Source organism: Lepidochelys kempii, chromosome 7 (genome assembly GCF_965140265.1).
Source record: "Lepidochelys kempii isolate rLepKem1 chromosome 7, rLepKem1.hap2, whole genome shotgun sequence".
In the NCBI taxonomy this organism is placed as follows: domain Eukaryota; kingdom Metazoa; phylum Chordata; order Testudines; family Cheloniidae; genus Lepidochelys; species Lepidochelys kempii.
Window position 1 is genome coordinate 15416668 of NC_133262.1, and position 21501 is coordinate 15438168.

Consider the following 21501-nt stretch of genomic DNA (forward strand, 5'->3'; position numbering starts at 1 on the left):
TTTAATTCTATAGCACTAGAATAAATATCTATCACAGGCTCAGCTAATGAGAATGAGCCAACGCAGATCCACCCAAGGGACCATTACAGTTTCTAGGAATCACCAGAACACTGAGAAGTTGAGTCAGTGTTCTCTTTTCTTAGCCTTGTTGCATATGCTTGCCACAGAAGAAGGGTGGTGCAGGACCAGCCTTCAATGTTCTGTTCCACTGGATGATCTTGCCACATGGGTAATCCTCCTGTAGTTGGCTAAGCCAGTTTCAGGGCAGCTTTGCACTGGCAGAATCGTGTCAAGCTTCCCAAACAAGGAGAGACCTTGGTTCTACGTCCTGTTCATATATTCCTTCACATAGAAACCTTACTTTGGTAAGTCAAGGGAGAAGAATTGGGCCCTTACTTTGTACTCTTGAATTTAATTTTTTAAAATATGCTAGTTTCTTCTCTAAATGTTGTCAAGAGTTATCACATTATGACAACTACAGTTTCCAGTTTACATGCATTTGATCTCATATCTCTCATGTAAAACCACAGAGAGCAAAGAACATCCAACCACAGAAGTGATATTTTTAAAACATATATTAGCTCAGTTCAAATACAGAAGTAAGAAAAGTTAATTTAAAATGCTTGCATGGGGGGACAAGAACACTAACTAAACCTCCAGAACTCAATCACAAACTTGTATCTTCAAAATAAGCAAGAGAGATTTCATTTCATAGTGAAAGCTTTAAAGTATTCAGCACTTCCAAATGACATTTCACTAAGAAAGTTTAAAAAGATTCTGTAGTAAAAGATTTTGTTGAATGTCAGGTAAATGTGATTGAATTAAAAATAGCCAATGGTGGTACCTTATGTGGAGAAAATAACCCAGCCAAATGTGATGTATGTTTAAAAAAAGAGTAAAGGAGGACTTGTGGCATCTTAGAGACTAACCAATTTATTTGAGCATAAGCTTTCGTGAGCTACAGCCCACTTCATTGGATGCATGCAGTGGAAAATACAATGGGGAGATTTATATACACAGAGAACATGAAACAATGGGTGTTACCATACCTGATCACTCTCCTTACAGTGTGTATGGTAACACCCATTGTTTCATGTTCTCTGTGTATATAAATCTCCCCATTGTATTTTCCACTGCATGCATCCAATGAAGTGAGCTATAGCTCACGAAAGCTCATGCTCAAATAAATTGGTTAGTCTCTAAGGTGCCACAAGTCCTCCTTTTCTTTTTACAAACACCGTCATTTCACAAAGCCTCACAGGGCCTAGGAGAGGGAGGGGGCATAACAAAAATAATATACTAAGTCAGGGTGCAACAGCACCCTGTCAGATTGTGTTGGGGCAATACAAACAATGTCATCGCCTGTATGTGAAAGTCTGTCTGTCTGACACGCACAATGTCATTGTGTGAGAGAGTGTGTCTGGCTGACACACACAATGTCGTTGTGTTTGTGCGAGTCTGTGTCTGTCTGATGTGCACGTCGCTGTGTGTGTGTCTCTGTCACACACTCAGTGTCTGAGAGAATGTCTGTGTCTCACACACAATGCCATCAGATGAGTGGAGGTGTCCGTGTCTCACACACGCACACAACGATCTCTTCCTGTGTGTGTCAGAAAGAAAGACCCTCTTCCACGGTCGGCCTCCCCACCTGTGGTCCCTTTAAGAGAACACACGCTTCCGGGTCTCCGCCTGTGAAGTCCTTCATCTCGGCCAATCACACAAGGACATGTCGCTTGGGAGCCAATCCGAGGGGAGGACAGTGGGGTTTGTTGCCATGGCGACAGCAGCCAGGCCTAGGCCCCGGCTGGCCGCGGGAAGCATGGAGGCGATTCCCCAGGAACAGGACCTGAGCCGGGGGCTGGAGAGCCTACCCGTGTCGCTGTGGCCGCCGTCCGAGGAACCCCCGCCCTTCCAGGTAGGCGGCGGCGGCGGCTCCGGCCCCGGCCCATCACGCAGCGGCAGCTGGCCGCGCCAGAGAGAGACAGAGGAGCGTCGGCCCAGGCCGCAGCAACCCCCCCCCCGGGGAGCCGAGCGCGCCTCCAGCGCCGCTGCCGATTCAGAGGCCGCCCGGGCTGCTGGCGCCTGTGGCCGAGCCCACGAGCCCCGCCCGCCGGGTGCAGGGCTCGGATCCGTGGCTGGGGTGAGCAGGGCCCTGCTGGTCCGGGCACGCGCTGTCCGGTCTGAATTCGCAGAAACGAGCTCGGGGCTCGGCGAGCCTTGCCCGAATGTTACACTCGAGTGGGCGGTCCCCCTTGGGCCGTGCGGTCTGCAGTCTATGCTGTAGTGCAATCGAGGGCTCTGTGGCCTTAGCCAAGAGCCCTCTTCCTTGCGGGAAAAGTTCGGCTGGTGCTGAAAACGAATCAGCACACGCCCTCAAACGGTATCAAATTAAATGTATGCGTTCCCCGGCTGGGGAGAGGGAAATACACGTGTCACGTTGAAAGCCGTACATAACATGGGGCTTCTGCAAACAGGTACCATTTCCGTGTGCCATAAATCTTTAATAGGTGCAAAGGAAGTTCTGATTGCTGGCCCCAAGCCTGAAACTGCACCCCCAGATTGCCGTTTCAGAGTAGCAGCCTGTGTTAGTCTGTAGCCGCAAAAAGAACAGGAGGACTTGTGGCACCTTAGAGACTAACACATTTATTAGAGCATAAGCTTTCGTGGGCTACTGCCCACTTCATCGGCTGCACAGAATGGAACATATAGTAAGAAAATACACACAGAGATAAGTTGGAAGTTATGCAAACTGTGTGCATGTTATTGTAGGATAGGGGCCCGAAACTGGTAAAGGTTCTAAAGTGCCCCTTCTGAAACAAATCTGGGCTTAGAAAATCCTCACTGCTGTCTAGAGATACAGGATGGGTGAGATGATCTCTTTTAGTGGACAACTTCAAGAAGCTTGAGTTCAAGAAGTTGTCCAATAAAAGATATTACCCCACCCACCTGGTGTTTGTAATATTCTGGGGCCAGGCTCCAACATTTTAGATCTAGGAATAAAATGGTTTAATTTCCCGTAACTTGCAAAAATAAAACCCCACCAACATGGTTGGCTCTTCCACTTCTGTTCAAGAAAGATTTTTATAAAATATTTTTAAATAGGTAGAATATAGCTGAGTACATGTATTTTAAAATATCCTCTATTTGGATGCCCTGCTGATGTGTTTTTACTTACTTACATTCTTTTGCTTTCCAGCAGCCACTTGGCCATTTAAAAAAGATAAAGCCCAAGAAAGCATGATTTACAGCTTGTACCTGCAAGACTCAGTAAATAAGCAAATAGTTGAAACAAACATTACTTTTTAAAAAGTAACGTTAGTACATCTTTTTGCTGCTATCTCTTTATAGATTAATGGGGAATCAAAGCACCAATTTTAGCTGGTCTCAGGTTAAAAATTATATTTTGCACTTTTTTTTTTTAAAGGAAGCATCCTAGATCTTAATGGAAAAGCTCTTCTCTCTAAAACATTTTCAGTTGTACTACCTCCTTTTTCCTTGCTGACAGTTTTTACAGATTTTAATTTTAAAGCCATATCTCACCTGCTGGTCTCCAGAAATAATATATTGCCATAAGTTAATTTATAGCCCAACCATTAAAACAAGTGCATTGCTAGTAGGGATTATAGTTATTTCTTCAGTAAAACGGAATCAAAGAATGAACTTGACAGGCACTTTAGAGTGCCACACTGTGTGAGGTGGTTAACACAATAAATTATGTGAAAGTTTTGAAACGTTAACAGTCACTTCTCATTCTAACTAAGTCCTGATCCAACTCCTAATGTATCCAATCTCTTTTCTAAACTATTTATAGAGAGTTACAAACAAATTCCCCAGAGGTGTATGGCTAGTTAGATTTTGATTAAGTGGTGGATTCATAGGAAAACAGAATTTAAGAACCTGAATTCCCATAATGAAAATGGAGCCACATCTTGGACTAAACATTACATTCATTTTAAATGATGTGGGCTTGTGAAATTTTAGGAAAATAGGAAACTCTCGTCAGTGTATAAGGGAGTATCAAAGATAAGTGAATGTTAGAAAGATTCAGAACTTGCTCTGATTTAAACACAAGTGGCTGAGCAAGCTCCTACTTGAGGGGAAAATAAACCTCTGAATGAACTGTTATGTTCCTGAGCATCCAGAATTTAACATAACAGGCCACTGTAACATTTTAATCACAGTATGTACTTTAGGTTTCTGTATAATATGCTGCCTTCCTTCAAACGGAACATTATAAAGAAAACAAGCATGACTCTGGAGTATCTTGTTATAAATACCTATATTTTGACTCCAAAATTTAGCGAAGTTTCAATCACCGTCCTTCATCATACGAATATTCACTCTAATGTGAATCTGGGCCTGCCAGGGGCATTTGTGTAATTTTGAAAGCATGAATTCCAGCTTTGTGTTGTCTGAACTAAACCAAATCCCTTCCTTAAGTGGTAACCAGGTTGAAATGCAATCACCAACTCATTTTTGTCCTCTGCAGATGCATCGATATACAGTTCTGAACACTTAGATACCTGCCTCTGCAACAGACTTTCCTCTTGTGACAATAAAATCACTAGTACTGGGTCTGAATGTGACAAGATATCTACCATCTCAAAATGTAAAGCTTTTTGGATTATATTAAAAATAAAAATGATGGCTAGAAATTATTTTCAAAGTCAAACACTGTTCTCATAGAGCTTTTAAATTGGCCTAAGAGGTGTGTGTTTGATAAAACAGTAATACTCTGTTTAAATAATTTACTCAATCTCACAGTGATTTATATATGTAGATTAACTAGGAAATTAACATCACCATCTGCTTGTCTTTCTGTCTATTATGTAAATAAATAGAAGCATAGTGTATGCCTTTTCTATTTTAAGGGATTCTTTTGTGCTCAGAATAATTAACTCATGTCTGGGCACTCTAGATAAAATTAGATGCATTAGTTTTGTGGTGGGGGGGTGAGAATTTATCTCTGGTTTATCCAATGGGCTGGTTTTAGGAATTAAATCATTAATGTAGCACTCTGCATATTCACCTTAAATCCACATGGACTAGGATTTGCATTTTAAAAACTGGTCTCAAAAGAGTTCATCTACATAATTAGCAAATAGGAATTAGAATAGAAAAAATATAAAGCTGTTTTTAATTGCCCACCCCTGCCTCTCCTAGCTAATTCACCTAGACACCCATCTTCACTTTTTAAAAAAAAATTGTTTGTTTCCAGATTTTGGCATATATCCAGGAAGAGATTTTTCTGGATCCATTTAGAAGTCTACATCACAATTGCCTCCCTGTGGACAGTCTTATCTGATAGGTAGGGCCCCACCAAATTCCGGGCCATGAAAAATGCGTCATGGACTGTGAAATCTGGTCTGTAGTGTGCTTTTACCCTATTCTATACAGATTTCACAGGGGAGACTAGTGTTTCTCAAATTGGGGATCCTGACCCAAAAGGAAATTGCAGGGGGGGTCACAAGTTTATTGGGGGGCGGGGTCACAGTACTACTACCCTTACTTCTGAGCTGCCTTCAGAGATGGGTGGCTGGAGAGTGGCAGCTGCTGACTGAGGGCCCAGTTCTGCAGGCAGCAGTGCAGAAGTAAGGGTGGCAGTACCATACCATGCCATCCTTACTTCTGTGCTGCTGCTGGCAGTGGCTTTGCCTTCAGAACTGGACTCCGGGCCAGCAGCCGCCACTTTCCAATTGCTCTGAAGGCAGAGTGGCCGCCTGCAGCAGTGCAGAAATAAGGGTAGCAGTACCGCAACCCCGCTCTACAACTCCTTTATGGGTCAGGTCCAGTAAAATTACACCACCATGAAATATCAGATTTAAATTGCTGAAATCATGAAATTTACAATTTTAAAAATCCTATGACTGTGAAATTGACAACTATAGACTGTGAATTTGGTAGGGCCCTACTGATAGGCCAAGAAATGAAAGATGATGGAGACTGAACTGCCTTCTTATTCTGAGAGGACTGGGTTCTCTTGGGTCGGGTTGAGATACAGTGGTGGAGCAGTGTATTCACTGGATCTGATCCATGATCAAGGACTTAAGAGTTCAAGCACTGTTAATTACTTCTTTCATGTCATGTTCGCTTTTTTAAAAAGACATAAAAATACAGTAACTGGTAATGCTATTGTTAGGAACTACACAGTTGCAGCTGAGTACTGAAACTAAAGGAAAACACATTTCTGCTTTCACAACAGACCCATCATCACAATCAGTATAGATAAAGAGAGCTTTTGGTTTATAACTTTAAATTGGCAAAACTTTGAAACAGTTCCCCTCTGTAAATATGAAATATCGAAAGATTCTAGGAGTTACTAATTTACATACCAGATGCTTGAAGAACAGTGGTCATTTGAAAGGCAGTTATCACTATTAGGCACCTGGGAGATGTTAAATTGTAATGCACCTTATTTTTTTGTTTTTTCCTGTCTTTACAGGACACAGATCTCAAGAATGTTATATTGTAGTGAGCTGATTAGTATATGCTTTTTGGGGGGGCCAGGTTTTCAAAAGTGCCCACTATCCATTATTCTCCTGGGGAATACTGGAAGCTCCTGGGGGTCAAGGTCTTTTGAAAATCTGGCCCCTTTATTTTCATGAGAAATGTTGTGTTTGTCTCTGTGAAGGGGAGTATAGTTATCAAAATGATTTTAATTTGTTATCTCTGCAGTACAGCCCAGAGCACGTGGCGGGAGCAGGAGAAGGCACTGACCCTTCTGAAATCACTTTTCCAGGATGTAATTGTCTTACTGCTTCCTGCGTGGCCAACACTTGTTCGTGTCTTCGCCATGGTGAAAACTATAACAGTTTATGCATCAAATACATAGGAGGTGAAATGGACTATGCTAGACCTATTTTTGAATGCAATGCTATGTGCCATTGTGGTGAGTTCTGTCAAAACAGGGTTATTCAGAGGGGTTTACAATTCAGACTTGAGGTGTTCAAGACTGTTAAGAAGGGTTGGGGTCTCCGCACACTGGAGTTCATACCAAAAGGAAGATTTGTGTGTGAATATGCTGGTGAAGTTCTATGCTTCCGTGAGGCATGTAGAAGAATACAGGCACAGACACCAGAGGATTCAAACTATATTATAGCTGTGAGGGAACACTTGTATGATGGACAGATAATAGAGACATTTGTTGATCCTGTAAATACAGGAAATGTTGGCAGGTTCCTGAACCATTCTTGTGAGCCAAATTTATTTATGGTTCCTGTCCGAATTGACTCACTGGTGCCCAAACTGGCACTTTTCGCTGCTGCTGCTATCTCTGCTGGAGAAGAACTTTCATATGATTATTCTGGAAGATTTCTTAATGTACCGTTAATCAAAAGAGAGCAGGAAATGTTGGAGGAAGATGATGTAATGAAAAAACCCTGTTACTGTGGTGCTAAATCATGTGTTGGTTTTTTACCATATGATAGCTCTCTGTGCTATACACCAGGCAAACAAACTTTTGGCAAAGTTTCTCAAGGAAACAGCTGTGCATAGGGATTAAAAAAGATTGATATAGGTGAATATAGCATCTATTGTCAGATGTGCCTAAACAAAAATGGAATGAGATTCCTTTGTGCTGCCACCCAAAAAAATGACCATAGGTTCCCCTCCCCCCACACACACACACAGCTACAGCAAGGGTAGAAGTATAATGGCAAGATGTGGGAGGGGGAAATAGGAAATGCCACTCCACCTAGCTTCAAGTGAAAGGTTAAGTGACTCATTAGGACTATAGGCAAAGTGTAGGAAGTAATTGTTACGTACACTATAATCTTACACAGTTAGAGGCATAGGCTCAGGACACAGTGACCCCATAACTTTACATCTCAGTAAGGGTTAATACTTCACACATAGGTGAAGGAGGAATCAGCAGAGGCACTGCTGGTGCAGAATAAACAGAAGCTCAGGCAGGGGTAAAGTGCTGCGGGTGACTATGTTAGACAGTATGTGCAAAAGGGAAAAATGGTGTTTTCAGGAGAGGCGACTGCAATCTGCTTTACCGCTCTGACTGTTAGAGCTGGCCTTGGACAAAAGCCAAGACAGAGTTCCTGACAACTTGCTGAACAATCTCCTGTACTCTCAACTTGATTCCAGGTGGATGATGCAAGAGAGAGCTAAATGGGTGACATGTTGCCACAGCTAACCTTTTTCTGTTAAAACAAGAAAGCTTAGGATAACTTGCCACAGCTCAAAGGGAAGTTGAAGGTTTTGATATAAGGCCTGTTTCAGTGGACAGCGAGGTATATAGAAACAGATTGAATTAGAATGGTAGGTGCAGAAAAGAGGGAATTTGGGGAGATGAGTTAGATAAGGGAAAAAAATCACTTAAGAATTAAAGGTTTCGGAGTAGCAACCGTGTTAGTCTGTATTCACAAAAAGAAAAGGAGGACTTGTGACAGCTCACTTCATCGGATGCAGCTCACAAAAGCTTATGCTCAAATAAATTTGTTAGTCTCTAAGGTGCCACAAGTACTCCTTTTCTTTTTAAGAATTAAATCTAGGGGAAAAAATCAAGGTGACAAGTGCAAATTAACAGTGGCATTTACAAAGGTGGCACCCGTTTTTGTTTTTTTTTAAACTGTGTGCCATTAATAGTTCCTGCAAACTAAAACTATTTAAAACATGAATTGCCTTTCCTGTTCTGGAGCCTGTTTGAAAATTAGGAGTCACTTTCTTTTATCCAACGCTGTAGCTGAGCCCCTCCTATTTCATGACCAGCTTTTACAGAATATTAAGTGAAATGTATTCCCGCCTCCCCATCTTTTGCCCGCTCTTCCTGCTCACCCCTCTTGACTGTAACTGGCTAGGGAGCTAATTCTGTTCCATGAACACTTGACTTTCCATTTTCTCCTCTGTTCCCTGAAATTGACTCTGTACCCCAGGCCTCCTCTGTGATCATTCTAACTTTTTCTGAACTCGCTCCATCTCAAGGCATAGGCTCTGTTAGCCACAAGAGGGCACCAATGTAGATGTATAGTCATCCCTTCGAAATAGCATGCATCACCTCAGTGATGCTTCCAGCTGATGTTGGCAAAACAACTGAGGGAGTGTGCAGAAAATCCAAACTCCACTTTGTGGAGTAGTACAATACACGACCTGTGTGTCTGGCAAAACAGACTGAAGTGGTAGATGCTAATATACAACACCTTTGCGAACAAGCATCTGTTTCTGCATTGTTCAACAGATGGCACAGAGAAGAGGAGGTTTTTGTTTTATTTTATATTAGTCCTTTCAAGCATTTTTTTATGCAGTCAAATGTTTTGTTAGCCTGTTTTTTCTCTCAAACCAAATTGTTTTTCTGTCTTGGGTTATAAGGAACAGGGAAGCAGAGTTTTGTCATTGCAGATAGGAGGGATAGTGGTGTTTCAAAGATACATAAAGTAATGGCTACACTTTACAACTAAAAAATACAAAATGTTTAGCAGTATGAGTTAAATTGCTAGTTTTAGGCCAGTTGTTGTGGACCAGTGAGTGTCCCAAAACTATCCACTAGCACTGTTACTGATTGTCATCAGTCCATAACCATCTGATGGCGTCAGAGTACCTCCTCTTTCTCCCTTAGAAATGATTGCTTCTGCTAGTTGTGTATGGTGGAGGTGCACGTAAGAGAAACTTCCTATTGGTTGGTGTCTTGAGTAAGTAAAGTGCGGCAAGGGTGGCAACCAACTCACCTATCCTCAAGAGATGAAATGCACAATCACTTAGCACTTAATTTTTCTTTGGGGGCAGAAGGAATCTTATTGTAAGTAAGCAGGATATTTTCGATTCAATTTCCATCTTATATCTATTTCTTTAATTTTGAGATTAACATTTTTATGCATGAGGCATCTGCACAAAAGAACCACTCTTGCCCCTACCTAAAACTGATCTTGACTGAACATTCTAGATGGAAGGGTTGAAAATGTAGAACATGAAAGATGTTTCAGAGCCCAAGGAAAGACCATACTTTGTTCCTTCACGGCAGGTAGGCCCCAATCAGGGCAGAGCTACTCTCAGATCCTAGTTTAGAAAAGGAAAAGGGTCTCTCACGCCTTTCCTGTAATTCCATACCGTCTTTCTTTGTAGCATGCTTTAAGTCCAGTCTGTTTCAGTTGGGCTAGTTTAAAGATTTAGTGCTCCCCTACACTACCTTTTGCCCCCAGTTTCCAGTGTCCCATCCCCCACCCTTCCCCCAAAATCATACTACTGGGAAACCAACACTACCTTTGTGGTAAAATTTGAAGGGCAAGTAGATTCATCGATGCACTGCTTAGTTTTGGCTGCTGGACTAGCTTATTTGTAATGTTTTGTCTTGTGCTGTTGGGTGGTGAGGTGGTACAACATATATTAAAGTCAGTTTTTAAGAACAGGATAGATGAGTCAATTGCCAGTAGATCAGATTAAATTATAATTTTTTTAAAAAAACCTAAACCTGCATTTTACAACACAGAAAAATCCATTCAGTCTATTAAAAACTATTTCAATGTATGCTTTCTGTAATACAAGATGTACTCTAAGTGGCTCACTTACTGAGTAGCTCATGTTATCTTAATTCACTGTACCTTGGGTCTATTAAATATCACACAGTGTTCAAACATACATGTCTGTCCAATAAATTTGTAAACAAATCTGCTTTATTTGGGTACTTAGGAGTAATTGCAGGTAAAGTACTGCAATGGTGGAGAACCTTCAGCAAGGTGACTGCTGTTTACTACAGTGCCTCAGAAGCAATATTGCACCTTTGCATTTTGATTTTCAGCAGTAAGGGGATGGCCTGAATGGTTCCACGCCATACAAACATTTCACAGTAGGATAAGGAATACAATTCTATGAAACTAGTTCCAGTTCCACATGCTGCTGCTTTTCTAACTGGAAAAGATGGTCAGTGGCAACGCCCTTCACAATCTGTTTCTGTAAGTCCTGGACATTTGCGAAACAGGCAGTGAGGGGGCCACTTCTGCCAAACACTTAAGGAAAGAACACTAAGGGTGGATGTTGTTAAAAGATAGTTCTGTGTCTGCTTCATTATTTGTTTTTATGTCCCATTCTGCTGAGTGAGACACTATTGTACTTTTAAGTTTGTAAGTAGTATGTATTTCCAATCATACTATTTGTCCTGTTGGAGCAGTCAGCACCTAAACAGTTACTTTAAATACACATTCTAATTTGCAAAAAGAAAAGGAGGACTTGTGGCACCTTAGAGACTAACCAATTTATTTGAGCATAAGCTTTCGTGAGCTACAGCTCACTTTACCCTCGTTTTTCTGAAGGATGTTGGCCAGATAGCACCTCCAGTGATAATACACCTTCACTGTTTTCCAGGTGTTAATTTGCAAAAGGAGTATCTCATCCACCCATCTTGGAAAGGGAAGAGCTTTGGTTTTGCTTGCTGTAACTGAGGTGCTAGTCTTTCCTTAGTTTCCCATTTTGACAACCCACACACTCCCTAAAGCCCATCTACACTTTCACTTCTGTCAAAGAAAGAATTAGATCTTATGCTAGGATTAAATTTTTATGCAAATTTTGGAGTAATGCACAGAAGCCATCCAAGACAAGGTAGGATTCAAAAAATCAAATGCCTAAGAACAAAAGATCCTATTAGTATTACATTGTTTCAACTTTTAAACAATGTTAAAAATAAAGTCCCCAAATCTTAAGTTTTAGCAGTACAGCTGTAAGTGACATGAATGTAGCTTCTATCCTCAACTAGGAGTTGAGTAAACGTATTTTTGCATTTCTAAAGTGCCTTTCAGCCAAGGATCTGCAAACATAAGGCTTCAAGTGTTGCCAAAGAGCACACTATTGCCATAAGTCAGAAGTCAGGCCCCAAACAGAAGAAACACTGCAAAAATGGGGAAAAAAGTGATAATTTTTCTCATTTGGTAGCCACTACCAGCTCTGTGGCTGTCTCAGTGGTTCTCAACTCTGGTCCACTGCTTGTTCAGGGAAAGCCCCCGCCGCGGCGTCCGCAAGTTCCGCCAATAGCGGCTCCCACTGGCTGTGGTTCGCCACTCCAGGCCAATGGGGACTGCAGAAAGTTGGAGCCGCTATTGGCCAAACTTGTGGATGCTGCGGCCTGCCAGGGGCTTTCCCTGAACAAGTGGTGGACCAGAGTTGAGAACCACTGTGCTAGCTGCATACAAGACAATGAAACAAAACGTACAAGGGTGTTGCCATAGTTCCCAGACAGTGGGCATGTGTTTATTGTGTGTGGCAGGGGGTGTTTTGTTTTTGAACACTGCTGTCTTACTAGGCAGGACAAGTTTGGGAAAATCATGTGCCACAATGGAAAGACTAAGGAGCTGCCTAATCTTATCATAACAGTGCAACCACTGCCTGTTTCATAGCACTAGTTTAGTAAATGTGATATAGCAGACAGAGGAAGTGTCCTTTCATTTTTTGTTACATGTCTCCATTGTTTTTCCTTATCAGCATTAGATCCCATTACTTTAGTTAATAATCCTTTTTTGGGAGGGGACCACTTCCCAATTTAAAAAAAAAAAAAGCCTTTATAAGCATAGTAGAGCTTTTTTGTTTTGTGGGGAACTGTGTGTACACAGTCAGCCAACAGTCGAGTAATAACTAATCAAGGATTGATGTATAAAGCTGCAGTTATAGAAAATATGTAGATAGACAACATTATAGAATGCTCTCCTTGATCAGATTGGCTATCAGCTATATTAATTCCTAAACAAGATTAAATTAACGGGGACATGGATGTTTAAAACAGAAGGCATTTGGTTTTGAGTTTTCCCTTCCTTCAAGTAGAAAGGTGTAGATTTGGCTTTGATATAATTCATTAACACATTAAGCAGTAAACTAAATGCTCTGGGCACGCTCAACTAGCCCTTGCTGTGTTTCTTCTCCATGATTTGACAGCCTATATTCATAACATTTGTGCATACAGCATGTACTACAAGCTACCTATCTGATGACAGATACATTAACTTCCATAAACCAACAGTGATGCTTTATTTTTCTTCTGATGAGGACTCCATTTTGGAACTGAATCATTACTTGACGCTGATGAAGGGCCAAGGGAATTTGATTGCTCTTTGCTGGACTGTCTTCACATACACTTTACTGCTGGATTTTCACCTTAGTCTCACCCTATTCTATAAGTATGTCTCCCAACTGTGGTTGTGGAGAATGACTTAAGTGGGTTTTATGTGTGATTAGAGTTACAGCAGAAGGTAGAGATAGATTGAAGATCATATCTAATGATTCACTTTTGTCATTTCTATAGATAAGTTAATCCTAAAAGCACCATACTTAGATTTTGAGTTTATGGTTTTGCTCATGACTGGCACTCTCTGAACAGTGATTAATACCTTAAACTATTAGTTGAATAAGGTTTGGATTTCTCTTAGGAGAAATCTACATCTCAAGAGAAGTTCCACAGATTCTGTATCCTCATCTGTAATAGGGTTTCATCTAAATATTAAAAGAACACAGCACTTGATAAGACTTCAAGCTCTACTTTTTGGTGCAGAGAAGTCTTTTTCTCCCAAAACAGAATCATGCCTATCACTTTTTAGCTGGGATATTTGGATATCTAAATTAAAAGAAGGTCCAATCTACCTCCTATTCCTCACTGTAAACAACTTCTGTAATATTCCCATAGCACTGTATTTTTCCATCCCCTAAGATTAGATGGGCTTTTAAGATCAATTGAACTGCTTCCAATTATTCTCTTGTTGTGAATATATTTGGCAAGGCTCCAACTACTTGGAAAAGTGTAAATTCAAAATGCATTACAGCCATATCAAATCTGCATTATTGGCACTGAACCAGAGGACATGGGTGAGTCTTGTATCTGCATGTAATGTATTTCTTTTCTTTTAGTCCTGGCCAGTTGATCTTTGTTTCTGGTGAGAGTGACCCAGACACTCAAGATATCTGTACTTTCAAAACTAAAGAATTTGCTAGAACACTATCAAAGTAATACGTTGTCATTTGGTCCTAATCACTTTCATGGCAAGTAAGTGTTAAGTGACAAAAACACAGATCTTTGCTGTACTGCAGCTGCCTTCCTTGATTGAATAAAGGCTACCAGAATGCTACCTCTCTCTAGAAGACGACTGAAAAAAGATTGAAGTGCATTCTCCGTCAGCTGCATCTCTACTACCAACTGCTACAGAGTTTTCAGACTTGTCCTATGAATTGCACGTAAGGTCTTCAAATAGTAAATATCCAATAAGTAAGATTTCTTTAGACTTTGTGTTATAAATTGTATCAATCTGTCCAAATAGCCTGTTCCTCCAAGGATTAGGCCCACCACAAAATCTGATCTGCCAATTCACTGTTCCATGTTCACTTTAATAATGGATCAAATCCAAACAACTCAAAAGGCCAAGAGTTTGGATTCCAACCCTGAGTGCAGTACTGTTCATCTTTCAACTGCCTGTATGTGTTGCAATGTGAGAAATTCAGTTACAACAGATTAATTTAAAAGTTGTTTTCCCCCCTCCATTTATTTTTAAATCTTAAGGATGTGAATACTAGCGCATCACCACTGGAAAACAGCAAGCTATCGTTCACCAGACTTTTCCTTAAAAGTCACCTGTAAACAGGATAGAAGGGGCTAGAGAGATCTGAAAAAATAATAATAAATACCTTTAGAGGATGCTACCCATTTTCTTATTTTTTTATTAGTTTTAAATTAGAGGCCTTAATATTGTACTTTTAACTTTTCTCAACTATTATTTGTGTCAAGGTAGTTGTTTAATCCAAGAAAGTTTTCCCACTTTCCATCTTCCAGCATAAAAAAGTTTTAAATATGGCATTGTTCTCTTTTGGTAAATAAAGGGGAAGGAAGTTTACCTTGTTTCTCTGACCACTGGTAGAGGAATATCTAATTTGCCCAGTGACAAACCACATGCTTCGCAGATGGCTGAAGAGTGAAGTGAGACGAATAGTAACACAAAAACCTCAGTTGTTTACAGAATGTTCAGTTTAATCATTTTATCAAAGTTCTGATCGATTGTTGTAAAAATGTAAAAAAAAAAAGGTGGAACTAGTTCAAGCTAATGCTGTACATATGAAACAAACAAGTTAAACCATCAGAATGAAAGACCAGCAGAAGGAAGTTCACACCTATGTCACTCAGGGGACAGTAAATCTTGACAGACATGCCCCACTTCTAAACAAGCATTCTGAAGCTGCCATTTAGAGACAAAAATTCCTATGATTTTTCAAAGCTTCAGAACCAGACACTTTTTTAATATTATATATAAATAAGCAGTGTTCAACAATGACAATAACTCAAAGAATTTTCATGAAAGCATACTCCCTTCCACAAAGGCAGACATGTCCCTATGATGGCAAAGGAAGTTTAAACTAAGATGGACAGCATTTCTCTCCATTTGTTTCAGTGGATGCACTATTTTGAGCACTGTGTTTAGTATATACAACTGGTCGGCCTTTCCCAACAGTTCCCGAACAGTGGCTTGAGATACCACAGCTTTTTCCTATGATTATGTGATATGTTTTAACACTTGGCATTGGCAAATGTTTATACTTTAATGGCTTACACGACAGACTAAAATTCAGTGTAAGTGTAACTTTAGTTCCTATGCCAATGGGGTCTGGGGTGGGTGAACTGCACGGTCACTCCCCTAGGAATAAACCTCTCTAGTGGCTTTCCATTCGGCGGGAAACTCACTATCCCAGGGCAGAAGTTAGCAACTAAACCTACCTATCAAAGTTATAGGCAAGAAGTGCTGGAAACAAGCGAATAATATGAATACAAAATATTGCTATTACAAACTCACTTACCCCATTGTATTCATAGATCTCAAAGCACTTTAAAATGGGAATCACTCTTATGCACCTTTGTATAGATGGGGAGACCGAGACACAGGACTTGTCCTAGATCACTGTGGAACAGCTGGGAATAGAACCCATGCCTAAGGGATTGGCACATTCAGGTTAGGAGCTTCTTAATATTTAGCAAACAGAAAATTTCTTGATTAGATTAAAGTTAGAATAAAGAGTAAGTGGTTGACGTGGAAACTTTTTCATCTGCCCCTAAGACTGGGCCCCAGAGTCAGCAGCACTCTGCTGGTAAGAGTGAAGCACATTAGAGAAGAAAGATTCAAGTGTATTTTAACATGAAAAGCCCAAGATGATTGAGTTAATTTACCAGCCACAACTACATTTAGCTATCACTGAGCTTTTCAATACATTTTGAAACTTATCTAAGGACAACCTCAAGGTTTTCCCAATGAAGCCTATGAGAAACTTTCCATTCAGTTCAAATTTCCTGTCTTTTCATGCAAGCTTTCATACAAGAAGAGCCATTCACTAGCAAAGAAAATTTTGAAACCACTAGTTTGAATAAATAACTTAAAACCCCCAAAATAAATCTACACAATGTTAGATAGACGTTAAAGGAAATCTCCGGTGTGTTTCTATTGCTACAAGTTTCCAGCGTAAGGGAAATAATGCTCATTCCTTTGTGGGACTATCATCCCTATTCTCATAAAAGCTGCCACTTTTTAGAAAGGGAGAAAATTACTGCTCACCTGGGCAAGGGTCCTTTCTGAACACAATGTTCACGTGTGACAGCAACAAGAGCTACACTAAGTTTTTACAAATGTAGGCTACCTACACATTTGTAGGTAGCCTAAATCTACAAAAGCATAGCCAATTGCTAATATAGGGTAATAGTTAATGTGGAATTTTTTCTTCCATCCGTGACCCTCAGTTATACTTGACAATATGTTTCCTATATTACTCAGGATGTAACAAGTAAATACCATGCTACAAAAGCTCAGATTTTCCTTTAACTCCTCCCAAAGTATGTAAAGCCTACTTGAGGGTTTTGGATCACGTAGGTAAATCTATCATAAAATACTTACTCAGTACTGAAGAGCATCTTCTCTAAAGGAGAGAAAAATAGTATCGGAAGCAAAATATCCTTTTCAAAATGCAGTCAGGAAAGTTCTGGTTCGTTTTATGCTGGTGTAAATCTGGAATATTTCTAATTAAATTAATAGCATTAACTCCATGTTTTCACCTGCACAGTTGAGATGGGAATTCAACCCAAAGATTAGTTATAGAACTAAATGTCTCTGATTAGCATTGACTTATTTTGGAAGGTGATTTTCTCCAACGCGGTCTTTTTTAATTAGCTGGATATCTTGTTTTGTCTCACTAGAGACTGGTAACTGCAGAACATCTCAGCAGGCTGGAGCTCCACAAAACTCCTCGTCCTGGAGTGAAATTTTTAGTTCCCTGTGGCTTCAGAGCACCAACAAGTTCTGTCACTGTAAAGCTGGCAGAGTGTCTGCCGCACAACGGAATCCCAGGTTTGAAGCAGAACTATCAGGAGTGTTTTGACTGCGGGCTGCACAGCGATACCTGTAGCAATAGGACTAGACGATGAGAAGAAAAAAGAAGTCACTTAAGTGCATATTACAGCTTGTCTCTATGTCTACATAAGTAAGGGCTGGTTAGACTAATATCCCAGAGCATTTCAATTGCTGATGATGTTTGCTACTGACTGACAAAGATCACAGTCAAGCACCAGGCTGATGGGGAAAGGTTGGAAAAGCCTATTGGATGGAAGAGATGAAACTCAAGGAGAAATTCTGACAGTTATTTGCAAAAAACCAGGAGTACTTGTGGCACCTTAGAGACTAACACATTTATTAGAGCGTAAGCTTTCATGGGCTACAGCCCACTTCATCGGATGCATTGAATGGAACATATAGTAAGAAGATATATATATACATACAGAGAAGGTGGAATTTGCCATACAAACTGTAAGAGGCTAATTAATTAAGATGAGCTATTATCAGCAGGAGAAAAAACACTTTTGTAGTGATAATCAAGATGGCCCATTTAGACAGTTGACAAGAAGGTGTGAGGATACTTAACTGAAGGAAATAGATTCAGTATGTGTAATACACAAAAACAGACTCCAAGGAGAAACTGCTGATCTTGAATTAATATGCAAACTGGACACTATTAACTTGGGTTTGAATGGAGATTGGGAGTGGCTGGGTCATTACACATATTGAATCTATTTCCACATGTTAAGTATCCTCCCACCTTCTTGTCAACTGTCTAAGTGGGCCATCTTGATTATCAATACAAAAGATTTTTTCTCCTGCTGATAATAGCACATCTTAATGAATTAGCCTCTTACAGTCTGTAAGAGGCTAATTAAGATAGATAGATAGATATAATCTTCTTACTATACGTTCCATTCAATGCATCCGATGAAGTGAGCTGTAGCCCACGAAAGCTTATGCTCAAATAAATTTGTTAGTCTCTAAGGTGCCACAAGTACTCCTTTGCTTTTTGCGGATACAGAATAACATGGCTGCTACGCTGAAACCTCTAATAAATTTGTTATTCTCTAAGGTGCCACAAGTACTCCTGGTTTTTTTTGTTTTTTTGTTTTTTTTACAGATACAGACTAACACGGCTGCTACTCTGAAACCTGACAGTTATTTGAACACTTGGTTACCCTTAATCCCACTCCACCTCCCGCCCCCATCTTTGTATATTTTGTTGAAGTTCTTCAGGACAGGGAACTAATAAATTGACTCTGTTACAAATGCAGCAAGAGGTACACCGGGAATAATTACCTACCTCAGATGTACTGAAAATGAAGGACAGTTTGTAAACTACTCTGAAGATTAAAAGCACTGTTATTTATGCAGTGCCACAGGAGGCTATGATGCTTTAGTCAGCAATACAGTGCTTACAGATACAAGCTTAATGGGGTTCTTGCAACAAATTTTTGGTGGCCTCAGAGTACAGCCACCAAACTCTTGCTGGTGATCACTCTGACAATTTTTCCTAAAATACTTAATTAACCTTAGGAAAAAAATAATAAATATGCACATATACACGTCCAAATCATTGTAATTTATTTATACAGGGTTTTTTTTGCAGACTCAATAATAAAAACAATGTACAGTTGTCTCTGTTCTTTACAGGACCTAAACAGAATAGAAACACAAATAAGGTGCTTTTCACAGTCTTGTCTTTTTTTCTGGTTGTTTGTTTCTTTTGCTTTTTTTGATTGCCCCCCTCCCTTTTTTTAAGACTTGCTAGCTACTAAGTCTGTTATGAAAAGTGATATTAACAAACATACAAATGTCACTTTTCACAGCAGACTTACCCAGTCCCAGCAAGTCTGGGCACAAATTAAGTCCTGGATGGGGAGGTGGGTACGGAAGCAGAAGGGGCTGGGGCGATGGGGCACTGGGGGAGGCAGCAGTGGTCGAAAACCGGATGCCTGGCAACCCTAATTAATATTAACTTACTGAGAACTGTAATACATTTACTTTAGATGAAATACCATAAACAGTAGTTGCACAAGCTTAAAGTATATATACATCAATATATTTAATGCAAGTCCATTTCAGAATGCAGTTCAGTGTATATTCCAATATACTTTTTCTTGCACTTTTCAGTTGTTTCCAGTATAGATGGCGTTTACGCTATTCTGCAGATTTTTAGTCAAAAAATGAAAATCTGAAAAGATTAGTAACTAATAGATCTCTCCCTCTATTCCCCTTTTAAAAAAATCTGTATTCCATGCATTTGAAGAATTGAAAATTCTGATCATGTGTGAAGAACTTTATAGGTCAAATTTAGAATTGCATCCTGCCTCTCTCCCGTGCTGCCCCCCCCCCCTAATTTCCAACATAAGACTGAAACATACTTAATAAGGCACAGATTAGATTCTAGTGTAGCACTTCATGGTTTGGACAATGAAACAGCGATAAGATCAGACAAATATTTCTCAGTTTAACCCAATCAATGTAGCTGTACAACATAATATTTGACAGTAAGAGTGCAAACTAGCCTTTTCTCATTGCACAAGATTTGTCGTCAAGGCATTCTATTATTCTACTTTTTCTCTTTGTATCGAATAAAACTGATTTAATGGGGCAAAGGGTCTTGATACATAAGGAGGATCTGGAAGTGAAAGGTACTGACATCTGTCTAAAAAAATCCTATTGACCATGACTGAATGACATCCTGAGGAAAAAAAGCAACTGGACTGAAGACCATCTTATGTTCTGGTATTCCTGTTGGTAGTCTTTTTAGGGATACCTATACTCTGATATAATCTATATTGCATCTTATATTGCTGTCACAAACATTTTCATTTAAAACAAAACCACTGGGATAGATGGTTCAGCTGCCTCTCAGAAGTTCTTGGGAAGCAATGATTTTGCGCTGACTGTTTCCTCTCTTGCTGGCCTGATTTCAGAATAGGCTGCAATTATGTGGAAGTTCCCCTTTAGGAAAGTAAGAGGAGGAACTGTTATTTCAAATCTTTCTGATATGAGGGAGGCAGCACAGGATTATCCAGCGTGACCTACCCTCTCAGACTCTCTTTAATGTGGCCCCTCTGCTGGGACTGAAGCACATTGGTAAGGAACTGTCAAAAGCTTGCACTGCTAATTCTGTACCTGTTCTGTGCATAACAGGTTTGAATCTTCAGTGGTGGCAGTCAGGAATGGTTCACAAGCACTAAACAGTCAATGGAGACGATGCAAGGATTGACACACATACACACAGTCCCAAGTCAGTGGTTTCCAGTGTAGATAACTTTTGTGTTATACTGCAGATTTTTTAGTCCAAAAATGAAAATCTGAAAAGATTAGTAATTTATATATCTGTTTTGTGTGAGCACTGTCTCAACAACATACGCAGGCTTACCACACTTACAGTCCAACAAAAGGGATCAAATTCATCCCAGGTGTAATTCGCTCCACTAGCATCAAGGATAAATTTGGCCTAGAGTTTTTAATGGAAGGGCCACCAGAAATTATTCAGAAAGGATTAAATGAACTTCATTACGGTTAAACTTTAGTCCCTCACCTTGGACTACCGATTTAAAAAGATAAACTTCCACTCCAGTTCGTATTTTCAGTTAGCAGAGAGTAAGAAACTTGCAGCAATTAGCATAACACAAATTTGAATAAGTTGGAGAGATTTCATTTCAGCACCTTTCAGATTTCCAGCACGCAGTATTAAATAATATGAAGTATGTTTTACTTCAGTTTAACAAACTGTAGGTACTGAAAATTTTTTAGCTTTCCCTCTTCCACTACACCATTTATTGGACTTTGCATTTTGCTCCCTTTTGGAGAATAAATTCACTGAAAGCATGATTAAAGCTGCAAAACTATGATGTTAACTTGGGACAGGCAAAAGGAGTTATTTGTAAAAACGTAGGTCAACACAAAAACTAGGGGTCTTTATCTACCTCTTCCTATCAAGTAGAACACTCCTCACTTTTTGGAAACATTAACTCTCAAGTGACAAATATTCTAGAAGCATCTGCAGAAAGCAGAGGTAACTGGTTGTGTTTATATACAGACACTTTAACAATGGAATAGGATCTCTCCACCTCTCTCCTTATAATGTTCAAATAGTGAGAGCATTTCAAACATTAATGAAGTGTGCCTTAATATTGAAAACTGAGAAGTCCACATTCATGAATTGCAATATGCTTAGAACAGTTAATATTTTGCATTTACCTTTGGA

At 39.9% G+C, this 21501-nt stretch overlaps 2 protein-coding genes across 13 annotated transcripts in view; one reads left to right on the plus strand and one right to left on the minus strand.

Annotated features, from left to right (window-relative positions):
* Window positions 1–21501, minus strand: part of SUMF1 (sulfatase modifying factor 1) — a 553524-nt gene that overhangs the window by 457684 nt on the left and 74339 nt on the right. For 6 of the 10 annotated variants that reach the window (XM_073351178.1, XM_073351172.1, XM_073351171.1 and 3 more), the window contains one exon: window positions 14915–17357. The exons of 2 other annotated variants lie outside the window; for them this stretch is intronic. In XM_073351178.1, the coding sequence (XP_073207279.1) occupies window positions 17210–17357 (148 nt within the window). In that variant the 3' untranslated portion in view covers window positions 14915–17209. Of the gene's footprint in view, window positions 1–14914; window positions 17358–18275; window positions 18936–21501 lie in introns of those variants that run through there. 2 more of the 10 variants (XM_073351168.1, XM_073351173.1) reach the window with 2 other exon arrangements.
* LOC140914100 (histone-lysine N-methyltransferase SETMAR) lies at window positions 1756–11144 on the plus strand. 3 transcript variants are annotated; one of them, XM_073351179.1, is made up of 2 exons: window positions 1756–2140; window positions 6676–11144. In XM_073351179.1, exons 1-2 carry the CDS (start codon window positions 1775–1777, stop codon window positions 7492–7494), a joined length of 1185 nt encoding a protein of 394 aa, XP_073207280.1. In that variant the 5' UTR covers window positions 1756–1774; the 3' UTR covers window positions 7495–11144. The 3 variants fall into 3 exon arrangements, 2 of the variants coding, with proteins under 2 accessions (XP_073207280.1, XP_073207281.1); XM_073351180.1 differs by having other exon boundaries at window positions 1756–1915; XR_012159767.1 differs by lacking the exon at window positions 6676–11144 and adding an exon at window positions 4490–4608 and having other exon boundaries at window positions 1825–1915.

Excerpts from the sequence above, each read along its gene's own strand:
- LOC140914100 (XM_073351179.1), top strand. The coding sequence starts at position 1,775 with ATGGCGACAGCAGCCAGGCCTAGGCCCCGGCTGGCCGCGGGAAGCATG. Across the intron at positions 2,141-6,675 it reads GGCTCGGATCCGTGGCTGGG|TACAGCCCAGAGCACGTGGC; the intron begins GTGAGCAGGGCC and ends TTATCTCTGCAG.